The following is a 12,352-nucleotide window of genomic DNA, read 5'->3' on the forward strand; positions in this document are numbered from 1 at the left end:
GACGAAATAAGAAAGGAACACGCAATGGCGGGAAGATTTGGCGCCATAAAATGAAAACACCCTCACTTCTTTCTCTATTGAATAACCCTTCAGCATCGCATTCTTCGATTATCTTCCTCCACATAAAACCAATTTTATTTCCTTCATCGCCCTCTAATTTAATCCTTCGCTTCTCCAAAATGGCTCAGAACAACAGCCCTGAGATTAAGGAGCCATCATCCAAGATCCCAAAGCTTGAACAAAATGGCCATCCTCTACCGGCTGACTCCTTCTTCAAGGTTAAAAAGCTCTCTGACAAGGCTGTTTTGCCAACTAGAGGTTCTCCTCTCTCCGCTGGCTATGATCTTGCAAGGTAATTTCATCTCAAAATTCCACTTTTTTACCCTTTCCGATTTCTTAAAACAGTCGATAACTCTTGGGTTTTTGGTAATATTGGATTTCAGTGCAACTGAGGCTAAAGTTCCTGCTAGAGGAAAAGCTCTAATCCCAACAGATCTAAGCATTGCTGTACCTGAAGGAACATATGCTCGCATTGGTATTTTTCTACCATCCTTTTTTCATCTTCTTAGTTGATTTTGTTTTTCATCAAAATTGAACTTCTGCTTTTGTTAACTGCAGCGCCTAGATCGGGACTGGCGTGGAAGCATTCAATCGACGTGGGAGCAGGAGTGATAGATGCAGATTACAGAGGACCTGTTGGGGTCATATTGTTTAATCATTCAGATGTTGATTTTGAAGTGAAATCTGGAGATAGAGTCGCCCAGTTGATTATTGAGAAGATAATTACTCCTAATGTTCTGGAAGTTGAGGATTTGGATGACACAGTTAGAGGCGAAGGAGGATTTGGGTCCACAGGTGTTTGATATTTTTAACTACTTATTTGTTGTTTCTAATTTCTATTTCTATGGTCTAATTATTAGTTGAGTAATTTCAGTGAACAGTTGGTTGGCAAATATAAAACAGTAAATTTTATGTTTTAGCAGTAACAATGAAATGAAAGAAATTCAAATCTGGAATTTTATGGACTGATTGATATTGCAGTTAAGATTTTATAATGCTTTCCTGTAAATGCTTGTATCCAAGTGCAGTTTATTGAAAGCAAATGTAATCCTGACTAAATTGATAGACGGTTAGGGGCGAGCAAATGGTAGCTCCGGTTAAAATCGACCAATTTAACCAAAACTGAATTAGTGGAATTATTTCGTCAATTCAACTGAAATTGAATTATGTAAACAAGATTGAATAATTTAATCAAAATTGAATTAACCAAATAAACCAAAATCTTAAAAATACTGACTGAATTAGTGGTTTAATCCTGTTAAACTGCTATAAATATAAATAATAATTAAAAAATGGGTTAATTCGGTTTGGTTACTCCTATTGATCGTTAACTTTAGCACAACATCATTCGGTAACTAAGATTATTAGCAACGAGAATGGCAATGAATTTGAAATATTAACATTTGACCATAGGCACTGAATTATCATACACTGTTTGAGTTAGATGCAAATTGCATGAATAAATGAAATTAGACAGCATTCAATCTCACTTTGATTTTCAATGGGGACCGGCAAGTTGGGCAAGTAAGTTTTCTTACCAACCAAAGGTCAATACAATGAGCATGAAATATGTGATTGCAAATTGGGAGTTTCTTGCATCTGTCACCTTTCCAAAAGCAATCCAAGCAAATAACGCAGCTCATGGTTGATGTAATCCCCTCGTAGTCGAACCATGGAATTGCTTCTGTATCCTGCATCGATAAGCCGTGTTCTATGTCGAAAGATACACGGTGCTCGTTGTCATCTATGAATTCAATGATTAGGTAGGAAATTGCTACATATATCAAAATAAGAGCAATAATACTCACAAAAGGTAAAGAGGCAGTTGGAGGTTGTAAAGGAGGAAATGGAGGAGAAGATTGCATCTTTCTTGAAGATTTTGAAGAAGTTTGATACGAAATTCTGTTTCCACCAAATGAAGTTGTTAAGTTATGCCTGCAAGAATTGAGCATTGACTTGTGAAAAGTAATCTTCTTTTTCTTGTGAACTACTTCAAAAGACATTTCAATATTCATTCATCTCATGGCTCATGACCAGGCCAACAATCAATAATACTATACATTAATAAGAGCTTTCTTTTTTATTATAATGGCTCTAACTTTTTTTTTTTTAAATATCATTATTTATAAATTAATCAAATAGATTACAGCCTATCCCCTTGAGATATTCCATCCTCGAGTTCCATGTTAGCTTTAATAAATTCCAAAAATCAAATAAACCCCATATTTAAAATTAAATAGCAACATATGTCAATATAAGAACTTGAGCCGTCAGTTGCACCTCCGAAACACTCTAATAAAGCACCTTAACTTCATTGCTGATCATTGCCTGTGATTTTCAATTATCTGTACACCAAAGAGACCGTTATAAAGAAAATCTGTGTATGTTAGTCATGGTTATACTGTTGACGAAGGGTATTTGCAAAGTCTTGCTGCTGGAATGGCTTCTGCATCCCTTGTGGTCAATATCTGAGGTACTGACATGCCTCCAGATATTATGATTTCTGCACCACATCAAAAACAACACTTATTTAGGTTGCACGAAAAATGCAAATGCTAAAAAAGTACGAAAAACCCAAATTTTTTTATAGCAATAGGTTATAAATATAAAGTAATGGAAAGAAATTACAAATCTCAGTACTCCATAAGGTTAATAATTTTGAGTTGGAATCTCATACCAATTCCTTCTCGAACAGACAAATTAGGCCTCATAATGTCCTTGGCACTTATAAGAAATATATCTCCAACATAGAGATGATTAGTGGGCACATAGACACAGCAGAGTTCTTCTTCACCCATCCTCCTCTGTAGAATCACTGTTGAAGTTATGAATCCAAATGCATATTCCCCAGCTCGAGGGTGTCTTATAATGGCCACTTCCTTGAAGGCATTACTGGTCTGATCTGTAAATATTGCATATTTAGTTTTTAATTGTATAAAAATGAAGCTAGCTGCTAGGTGCATGGCAGTGACACACACACACACATATATATACCTGGAGATATTGCAGCACTGATTTGCTTGGAAGCAGAATATATATAGCTTATGAACGGCATTTTCTTGATAAACCATTCTCCAATGGTGAGAACAGAAGCTCCTAACCAAGATGACATGAAAATGCCGACTAAAAATATAAAAGTGATAGATGTTGCAAACCCAAGACCTGCATTGGTTATTGCTGCATCAGTAAGCTTATACTGCAACCGTAACATGACATGTAAGACGTGGTTAAACCCTTCGAGAAACCTTAAATGCCACTACTCACCGAAAATATTGATCCCAAGATGATTATAGACCGGAGAGAAAAAACCATCCACAAAGTGTACAAAACCCCAAGTTATGTAGAAAGTGACAGCAATTGGAAGAAGAATGACACTGTAAAAAAAATTGTCATAGAAACACTCCTGGAACCACCAATCACTAGTCTATCTTGCACGGAAACTTAGCGAGTATTATGTTTGGGCGTTTCATTTCCATTTCTAAAAAAGTTTCTAAAACTCGTAAACATTATATTTACAACTTATTCTCAACAAAAATATGATTTCACCATCTTACTTTCCTTACAACATAGTTACACAGTAAGACCCTGCTTAATTTAGTCATACATATGATCAGAACACACACAAACTATTTCCTGAATTTAATTTAATTTTGTCGAAGATTACTGTCAAGTGAGAAAAATTAATCTTAGGTATTATATAAGTGATAAGCCTAATCGAGATTACTGAAACGTAACACTCACCATCCCGTCATAAACTTTTTAGAAGCCCAGCTGCGAATGACGGTGGATAATGTCTATATATAAATAATAAAACAATACCATTGATGATTAGTGTAAGATTATATGAATGAAAATTAGAAGAAAATGTGCAGAAATTCAATAACCTCGATGCCAGAAAGACGGTGGGAAGCGGAGACGGCAGGAGAAGATGAAGGCGACGACGTTTTGGACTTCAAGTTATCCGGTTCAGCAACTGGTATCAAGAATTGTAGATCTCCCTCAATTTCCACTTCTCTTGTCGCCATTTTATCTCGATATCGAATCCCCAGTTTTAATTCTGTATTCACTCTTTGTTTCTCGCGTTAATGAGCAATGGGAATGTTATGAGTTCGTTACAGGTACTGTAAAAGCGTTATGCTAATGAGAACCAAACGGCGTAGTTTTCTTTTTTTTGCTTCCCCGTATTTCGGAACTGAAAAAACAATTCGTGTTTGAGATCTTACGCGACAAGTCGTTTCACTTTTGCAAATCTTATAGTGGACATTATTTCTGCTGATTTGCGTTATAAACTTGCAAACTTTAAGAGAATTTCAGACAAAATATAATTGAGATAGTGGATTTTTTTAAAAGTTAATCGTCATTAGTCAATCAAAAAAGTTTTTCCATTACACATAAAACATAAGCTTCTAATTTCACATACATATATGAATACATTAATTAGACCTCTCTTCAGAAGCAAGCAAAATATTTGTATCTAACATTTATACAAGGTCTTTTCTCAGCTTTTCAGGCGCTTCCCCCAGAGTAAGTGCAAGCATTGTAGCCTACAACAGAGAATAAAAAGTAAGAGAGACATTTCAATTTAAATAGCTATTTTCAAAAGAAATGTGGAGCTTAATGTAAAAGAAGCAAAATTATAATAAAACGTACTCGGGTTTTTAGATGAAAGAGTGGCTGTTTGTGAAAAATCACAATTGTCTGCGATTCTTTCAGAATTTTGATAGAGTAGATTCATGGCATAAGCAGCGTGTGATGCTACTGTATTTGGTTCAAAGCAAGCCCCACCTGGTTGAATTGGACTGCAATCAATCCCATGTCCACAAGCATAATCAAGATTAGCCTGCAATTGGGCATCTGAAACACCGTCTTTTGGCACACACCATCCTGCTTTATTTGGTTTTGTTGATGGTGATGTTGATGGTGATGGATTCGCTGGAGTTTTTGGAGTCGTCGGAGTCTTCAATCATTAAAACACATTGTGTTACCGATAAAATAAGTAAAAAGATTGTCTCTTGAAACTTGAAATGAAGAAGATATTCCGTGTCTCACCTGGCTGTCCTTGGAGAGTCCGGCATCATAAGTCATGGTGAGATCGGACTTATAAAGTCCAAATGCTCGCTCGGAACCAGGTCCTGGTTTCAAATTTTCATCATATAAAGCAAACAGAAATGTATCCACTGATTTTCCTGGCATCAATGGAGTACCCACATTTGATCTAAGGTGGGCAATCAAATTGCCATTGTAAGCTTTAGCATTTTCGATACTTGGCCCTACTTCATTGCTGTCTCCCTTATATGGCCATCCAGTCTCAGCAACCACTATCTCAACATTCTTAAAACCCATAGAATTCAAAGCAGAATAAACAGCATCAACCTGCAAAATAATGAACCCCAAAAAGAGACAAACTCGAAAATTCTAGTCATTCGATCAAATAGGGTTTGGATAACTAACTCACCTGAGCATCAAACATGTTCATATAATTAATCTTGGTGTTTCCATCTAAACGTCCTGAATTCGGCTGGAAGAGGCAAAAAGCTAATGTCTCAGGCCTTGGATCGCTCTGGTAAGCAAAATACGGGTAAGGGTTGATCGCAAAAGGAGAACCAGTTGCATTGTTAAAACTCAACAATCCCTTCAACAAATCTACAAAACTTGGATCAAAGCTTCCAGCAGAAGGTGGCTCTGAATTCTTAAGCACGGCCATCGCGTGAACTGTGGATACTTTAATCTTACCACCAAGAGATGCTTCATTCAGAGCATTCTGAACATTTTGCATTGCCGGCAGAAGCTTCGACATGAGATTCTGGTCACCAGATATTATAACCTCATTGCCTACAGTGATGAGTGTGATTTGGCTGGCTGGATAAAATGGAAGCACGTTGGTACTGACCCAGTTCTTGGCGAAATTTGGATCAGAGGCTAATGCAGGAATGTCCCCATTGGAAGCACCAATAGTGATTCCAACTCCGGTATTGGCTAAGGCTTTGATTATAGCAGGGTCCGACCCGTATAACCTAACCTTCTGAATTGACGTAGATTGGAGAAGTTTTGCAGTGGCTGACGGCGGTGGCAGGTTGTCTGCAACTTGGCCATAATTTATACCTATGAACGATTCCGAGTCTGCATGGAGGAACAATTTTGAAATAAGTACTTGTTATTAATTACTCAACAGAACAGGCAAGAAAATTAGTGTGTTCAAACTCGCGCTAGCCGTTACTATTCAGTCTTTCTGTGCTTAGATTAGAATAATAAATCTATAATTGAAAAAAACAAAAACTAAACAAGAATATTAATCATCGCCAGCTTAGTACAAAAGCTTATAGAACATGACATCAACTAAGTTGTCGGGAACATATATAGTACAGAAGTTTGTTGAATTAAATAACTGTAGATTAAAAAAAAGGGAGAAACTTACTGGCGATGCTTACAGTCTGTGAGAGAAGAAGAAGTAACAGAGGAACAGTATAATCGTAAAGAAGCACCGCCATGATTGTGTAAGCTCTCTCTGTTTCACAAGTAAACTCCCAGTCGTGGTGTGATCATTTTTGAAGGTGAAATGACACAATAAATAATACAAAATGGGGGCAGAACCGTAAATAAAACTTTCGGTGGGGATTCTTTACCCTTATGGGACCGCGAAAATAGTCTTCCTGGGAGAATGTAATGCGTCGCTATTAATTTTGCAAATCAAGAGTGACATTAATGCCCTTCAATTTTGACCGTTATAGCTATATTTAATACTCACTCTGTCCCATTCTAATTTAGAAAATTTCGATTGCACATTATTTAAGAAATTTTAGTAACATTACTTTTATATCCTTATATTACATTAAATGCATCACAATTTTTCAAAAATATGCTTTCTAAATGCATTAATTGAAGAGGGTATAAAGAGAAAAGTAGTAGAAAAAGTATTTTATAAATAGAAAGTGTCAATTAGAACATGACACCCAAAAAATAAATAGTGTTCAATTAGAATGGGATGGAGGGAGTACGTTAGTCTTTTAGTTTTGCATTCAATCTGCATTAATCTAAATAAACCCAGCAATAAACTCTTAATTAGTCTATTTTTTTAACTCAAATTATTGTTGAAAGGCAGCCGTCAATACCAAGGGGTGTGCAAATTATTTGTCCAATTCGGTTTGATATTTACTAAAAATATCAGTCTCTCAATTCATTTTTAGAAAATAAGTCTATTTAAATTTAATAAAATAAATCGAAATGAAATAATCAAACAAAGTGAAAAATTAATTAAATTGATTAGTTCAATTTGGTTAGATTTAATAAAACTAACTTTCTTAAACTTTCAATTAAACTTAATTTTTTAAAATAACCTAATTAGATTCAGTCTGATTCAATTTAAATCGATTTCATATCCCCAGTTACTATAAACTGTATTGTTCAGTTTTGCTTCTCTACTAAGCAATGGCACTGCTTTTGTAAAAAAGAATTAAAAAAGTGAACATAGTTTCAAAAACACAAAAGAATTTTTTGCAAAGAAATTGAATAAAGCAAAGCATATTCAATTCAATTAAAGTTGCTATAAAGAAAGAGCTTCTTGAATAATTGTAGCATATTGATACCGGAGGGAAAGGAGCCCCTAGTTTCACTTACTTTAGCAATGTGTATGCATCTGATTGGAGCACAAATACAGCACAGAGCAATCTTCACATGCATAATGCATATTTAGGTCCATACATTTTTCTAATTTTTTATATAAGATATATATACTTCTATTTATTAATATTGAATTCTTATATTTTATTTATGTAGATATTAGGTTTTTTTGTTATAAAAGTAACATTCAAATCGAAAAAATATAATTTTAAAACTTAATGTCAATAAAAATAAAAGTATAAAAACTGAATTTTAATAAAGTTTAAATATGAAAATAAATATAAATTTGCCTCGATTCCACTAATGCACATGAAGTGTGCATATTTTATTTTCATGACGGCGGGATCTAATACAATAAAAATAAAAATATAGAGATTAAGTGTTGACAAATGAAAGTGTAGGGATTCAAAATGAAAAAGTGGAAAAGTACAGTGATCTAAATGTGCATTCTGTCATCTTTAAGGTGTTGAGAAAAAAGGAAAGCTTAAAAAGACATAAATTCAAATCTTTCTACTTGTACATTCTCATTGATCACCATGTTTTATGTGGGCTTATATTCAGTCTTTGTCTTTTTATAACCATTTATTTATAGAAATAAGGACACTCCAATAAATTTTTAAAATCTATCTTATTTAATGTTTGAATTAATGTCTTTTAGGTTTATTATTTGCTTAAATTTTTAAAAGTGTTTATAAAGTGTTTCTAAGTGATCTGCATACAAAGTTTAGTTCTAAAATATTTAATTTTAAAATATTTTACTAATCTAAAAAGTTCAAATATTTTACTAATCTAGAAAGTTCATGCCATACAAATAATTCTTACTAAATCAAGATCATCTAAAATTGATTGAACATGACATATTACGTTCAATCAACAATCTATATTTTTTATTATAAAATGAATGATTCAAATTAAAAATAAATTTATTTAATTTATATTAATTTTATAATATAGGGTGTAGATTAACTGAACATAATAGGTCATATTTTGATCCACTTGAAAAAAAATTGATTTGTAGAGAATTTTATACACAAATTAGAGATGCAACAAAAATAAATATAAAAAATGATTCAAATATTTGAATAGTGAAACATTTTGCGGAAGCTATATAATACTATATTCGCACACATAAATATAGACAAAGTTTGATTTGCACAAACTTTAAAAATTAATAATTAAATTAGTTGTTTTTAATTCTACCTTTAATTTAAACATATTGATATTTTTATTATCATTAATTGCATATTTTATAAATTACTTTCTTAGATTAATAATATATTTTGAAAAATTAAATTTGTTGTTCATTATTTTTATTGGACATAGTAATATTAACAATAACTAAAATATATAAAATAAATGATTAGAATTAATGAAAAATAAACATAATTGTTAATTTAACTATTTAAATTAAAATAGTAAGTTTGAATGTATTTTTGCAATGCCCAAAATAAGTGGTAGCATTTGTAGCATTCATTTTTTTTATGGGTTAATTACATATAAAATCACCACTTTTACACAAATTTTCAAAAATAACACGACCTTTAAAACGTGTCAATTCAGGGCATCACCTTTCATTTCTTTTCAAAAACAACATGGGCACGTTTTTTAATAAAATTTTGCTGACTTGGATACCCAATGAGAGTGCCACGTGTCACGCCACATCAGCAAAAATGCCACTAAAAATGTGTCCGTGTTATTTTTGAAAAGAAATGAAAGGTGGTGCCCTGAATTGCCACGTTTTAAAGGTCGTGTTATTTTTGCAATTTCGTGTAAAGGTGGTGATTTTATATGTAATTAACCCTTTTTTTATTCAAACTACAAACCGTGAAGGGAAATTAAATGACACTAAATTTTGGTCGTTTCAAGAGGGCATATGAGCATCTCAATCAAAACACATTGTTTACATGGTCTCAGGACCCACTAAATTGATACTTGATCAACAGACTCAAAAGACACCACCATCCTGTTCCCAACTATTCTTTTTTTTTTCACTAAATTGATGCTTGATCAACAGATTCAAAAGACACCACCATCCTGATCCCGACTATTCTTTTTTTTATTCTCCATCCGTTTCCCGCCAACCAAAAAGAGGATCAAGTGATTCATTGAAAATAATGGACGTTCAACAAGTATGCTTCCCATATGGAATGTGATTCATCTTTATCGATTGTGTTTACAATTACTAATGAATTATGAGCTTTTAATTACAATTTAGACACTGTGTTGTTTTTACTTATACATCTGAGTAAAAAAATAACGAGAAGCATTGCAATTTATCAACAAAATAAATATTATAATTCAAGCTCATTTTAGATGATATTACACAAAAAAAATCTTTTAATTTGATGAAAATACGAGCATAAGATCTCTGGCAACCTCATCAAGCAATCCATTGAGCAAATGCTTCTCCAAATCCCTTATAACACCATCTTTTCATGCCAGCCGAAATCTCATGTACAATTCATATCTAGATTCTTTTTATATATATCAATTTCAAGCATTTTTTGGTAGGTAGTCGTCCACGATATATTTTGCTTTACCATTTATGCAGTATAATTTTAATTTTTCCAAGTCTTTATGCAATTGCTTAATCAGTTTATCCAATAATCAGTTTATCCAATGATTTTGGAGTGGATTGAGTAGCTTAGAATATTTTTGGGTGTCAAGGATAATGCAAAGTGAGGAAATTTGTTGGGCTTTTTATATAAAATACTGTTTTTTCTCTAACATTTACTTTTTTACTACCCTTTCTAAATCTTTACTTTTCATACCAACTTTCTTTTCTTTTTTATACTACTTTTTGAAAAACTTTACTTTCTATATTAACCTTTATTTTTTAATATTTTCTTTTATTATTTTTAATTTATTTTTTCACCATTATATTCCTGCATTTAATATATATGACATATTTTAATTTTAATTTTTTTTATTTTTTATTTATTTTTGACTTTTTTGAATTTTTGACTTTTTTTAACTGTTGATATTTTTCGTCATTTTTTATATCAACACAAAATCAACACAATATCAACAACATTTAATAAACTAACTAATTTAAATTTTTAAATTTTTTTATACTTATTTTTATTTTTTTCATCATTTTTTCAATTTAATTTTTATTTTTTTATTTTATTTCACGTACAATGTGGTCTTTTTTGTTAATGCTAAAATCAACTAAATATCAACATAACATCAACAGGATATCAACACAATATCAACATTGTAACATTACAATAATTCAACATTATTATTTGTTTTTCACCAACGCTAAAATCAACAAAATATCAACCGAAAATCAACACAATATCAACACTGCAATATTACAATAATTTAACATGATTATTTGTCTTATTCCTCAATGTTAACATATCATTATCCAGTCTCAGTTTAATTTTTATATTTTTAGTTTATTTCACGAAAAGTATTATCTTATTTGTTAATGTCAAAATCAAAAAAAAATATCAACAAATTATCAACACAATATCAACATAAAATCAACAACACCGTAACATTACAATAATTTATCAATCAACAATCATCAACAAATCGTACTGCAGAATTAAAAAAAATGCAGAAATACAACCAAACACAGTAAAAATGCAGAAATAACAGATTTTTCTTCCATAAAACCATAAAATCATTTTATATAACATGAAAAGATAATCTTTATACATGTTTAATGATGAAAACTTACTATTATATAAATAAAGTAAACAGAAAAAAAAAAATTGCAGGTCTGAAACGAAGAAGAAGAATAGAAACGTTGAACTTCAGATCTGATGAAATCGAAATAAAAAAACGGAGATAGTAAAAACGAGCAGAGAAAATGACTTCGATGACGAGGTAAATGTGTAACGACGGAGATGGAGCGCGAAGAACAGATCTGAAGATGCCGATCTACTAAATTAAAGATGCACAAAGATGATTATGGAGAAGAAGAAGAAACTTCGTAAAAATTTGAGTTGAGAGAGAGCTGAGAGAGAAATATGAGGAGAGAGAAAATAATTGTAATTATGAGGGTTTGTTTGAGAGGAGAGGTATATATTTGAACTGTATAAAAGATATTATTTCACCCGTGTACCGTATTTTAGAGATACAAAAGTTGGACCTGTATAAAAGTAAAATATTAGAGAAAGTTGGTTGTTTGTGTAAAAAGCCCAAATTTGTTTGTCAATGGGGTAATTTTGTGCGTGGAGGTGGAGCCATGGATGAAATTGTGAAATTTAGATGATAAGCATCAATTAGTGGGTGGTGGATTAATGTCAAGTCATAAAATAAAAGTAATTTAGTGTGGCAAAACAATCCTAATTTGGTAATTTTGTCAGGTTCATTGTCGGTCTGTTGTGGGCATTTCATAACTCCATTAAGGCCTAACTTGACCTGCCATGGACTTCCGAACAATAGTAAAAATATAGAGCATTTCCTGTTGGAATAATTGCAAGAAAATTATCATAATGAAATAAATTAATACTAATAATAATAAATCAATCACGCCAAAAATTCAATTTGGTATTTATTCATTAATACCTTATTGGTGTACCACTATGAATTACACTATCTTTTATCCAAAATAAATTACAAATACCTTTTGTCTAAAATAAAATTAAAAATTGTGTAGAACACAGAGTGAATAGATATAAAATAAAAATTTAAATTAAAGAGTTAACAATAAAATATA

General features: G+C 31.9%; 4 protein-coding genes across 6 annotated transcripts; 1 reads left to right on the top strand and 3 right to left on the bottom strand.

Moving 5' to 3' along the window:
- Positions 1-5: 5 nt before the first annotated feature.
- LOC126681827 (deoxyuridine 5'-triphosphate nucleotidohydrolase-like) lies at positions 6-1,027 on the top strand. Its single transcript, XM_050377386.2, has 3 exons — positions 6-352; positions 444-535; positions 619-1,027. Exons 1-3 carry the CDS (start codon positions 51-53, stop codon positions 861-863), a joined length of 639 nt encoding a protein of 212 aa, XP_050233343.1. The 5' UTR covers positions 6-50; the 3' UTR covers positions 864-1,027.
- A 410-nt stretch (positions 1,028-1,437) lies between these two features.
- On the bottom strand, positions 1,438-4,187 carry LOC126681808 (protein LIKE COV 1-like). 3 transcript variants are annotated; one of them, XR_007641386.2, is made up of 8 exons: positions 3,945-4,187; positions 3,802-3,854; positions 3,325-3,434; positions 3,055-3,222; positions 2,738-2,962; positions 2,341-2,563; positions 1,869-1,995; positions 1,438-1,771 (listed from the first exon to the last, which is right to left on the bottom strand). XR_007641386.2 is itself a non-coding variant. In XM_050377367.2 (6 exons), the coding sequence occupies exons 1-6, from the start codon at positions 4,083-4,085 to the stop codon at positions 2,457-2,459; spliced, it is 804 nt and encodes a 267-aa protein (XP_050233324.1). In that variant the 5' UTR covers positions 4,086-4,187; the 3' UTR covers positions 2,049-2,456. The 3 variants fall into 3 exon arrangements, 1 of the variants encoding a protein (XP_050233324.1); XR_008789791.1 differs by having other exon boundaries at positions 1,438-1,804; XM_050377367.2 differs by lacking the exons at positions 1,438-1,771; positions 1,869-1,995 and having other exon boundaries at positions 2,049-2,563.
- On the bottom strand, positions 1,530-2,063 carry LOC126673652 (RING-H2 finger protein ATL14-like). Its single transcript, XM_050367882.1, has one exon. It carries the CDS (start codon positions 2,061-2,063, stop codon positions 1,530-1,532), a length of 534 nt encoding a protein of 177 aa, XP_050223839.1.
- A 233-nt stretch (positions 4,188-4,420) lies between the features above and the next one.
- Positions 4,421-6,615, bottom strand: LOC126681770 (glucan endo-1,3-beta-glucosidase 7). The gene is made up of 5 exons (XM_050377322.2): positions 6,476-6,615; positions 5,516-6,180; positions 5,110-5,433; positions 4,711-5,017; positions 4,421-4,604 (listed from the first exon to the last, which is right to left on the bottom strand). The coding sequence occupies exons 1-5, from the start codon at positions 6,546-6,548 to the stop codon at positions 4,567-4,569; spliced, it is 1,407 nt and encodes a 468-aa protein (XP_050233279.1). The 5' UTR covers positions 6,549-6,615; the 3' UTR covers positions 4,421-4,566.
- Positions 6,616-12,352: the final 5,737 nt, after the last annotated feature.

Source organism: Mercurialis annua, linkage group LG1-X (genome assembly GCF_937616625.2).
Source record: "Mercurialis annua linkage group LG1-X, ddMerAnnu1.2, whole genome shotgun sequence".
NCBI classification, from domain to species: domain Eukaryota; kingdom Viridiplantae; phylum Streptophyta; class Magnoliopsida; order Malpighiales; family Euphorbiaceae; genus Mercurialis; species Mercurialis annua.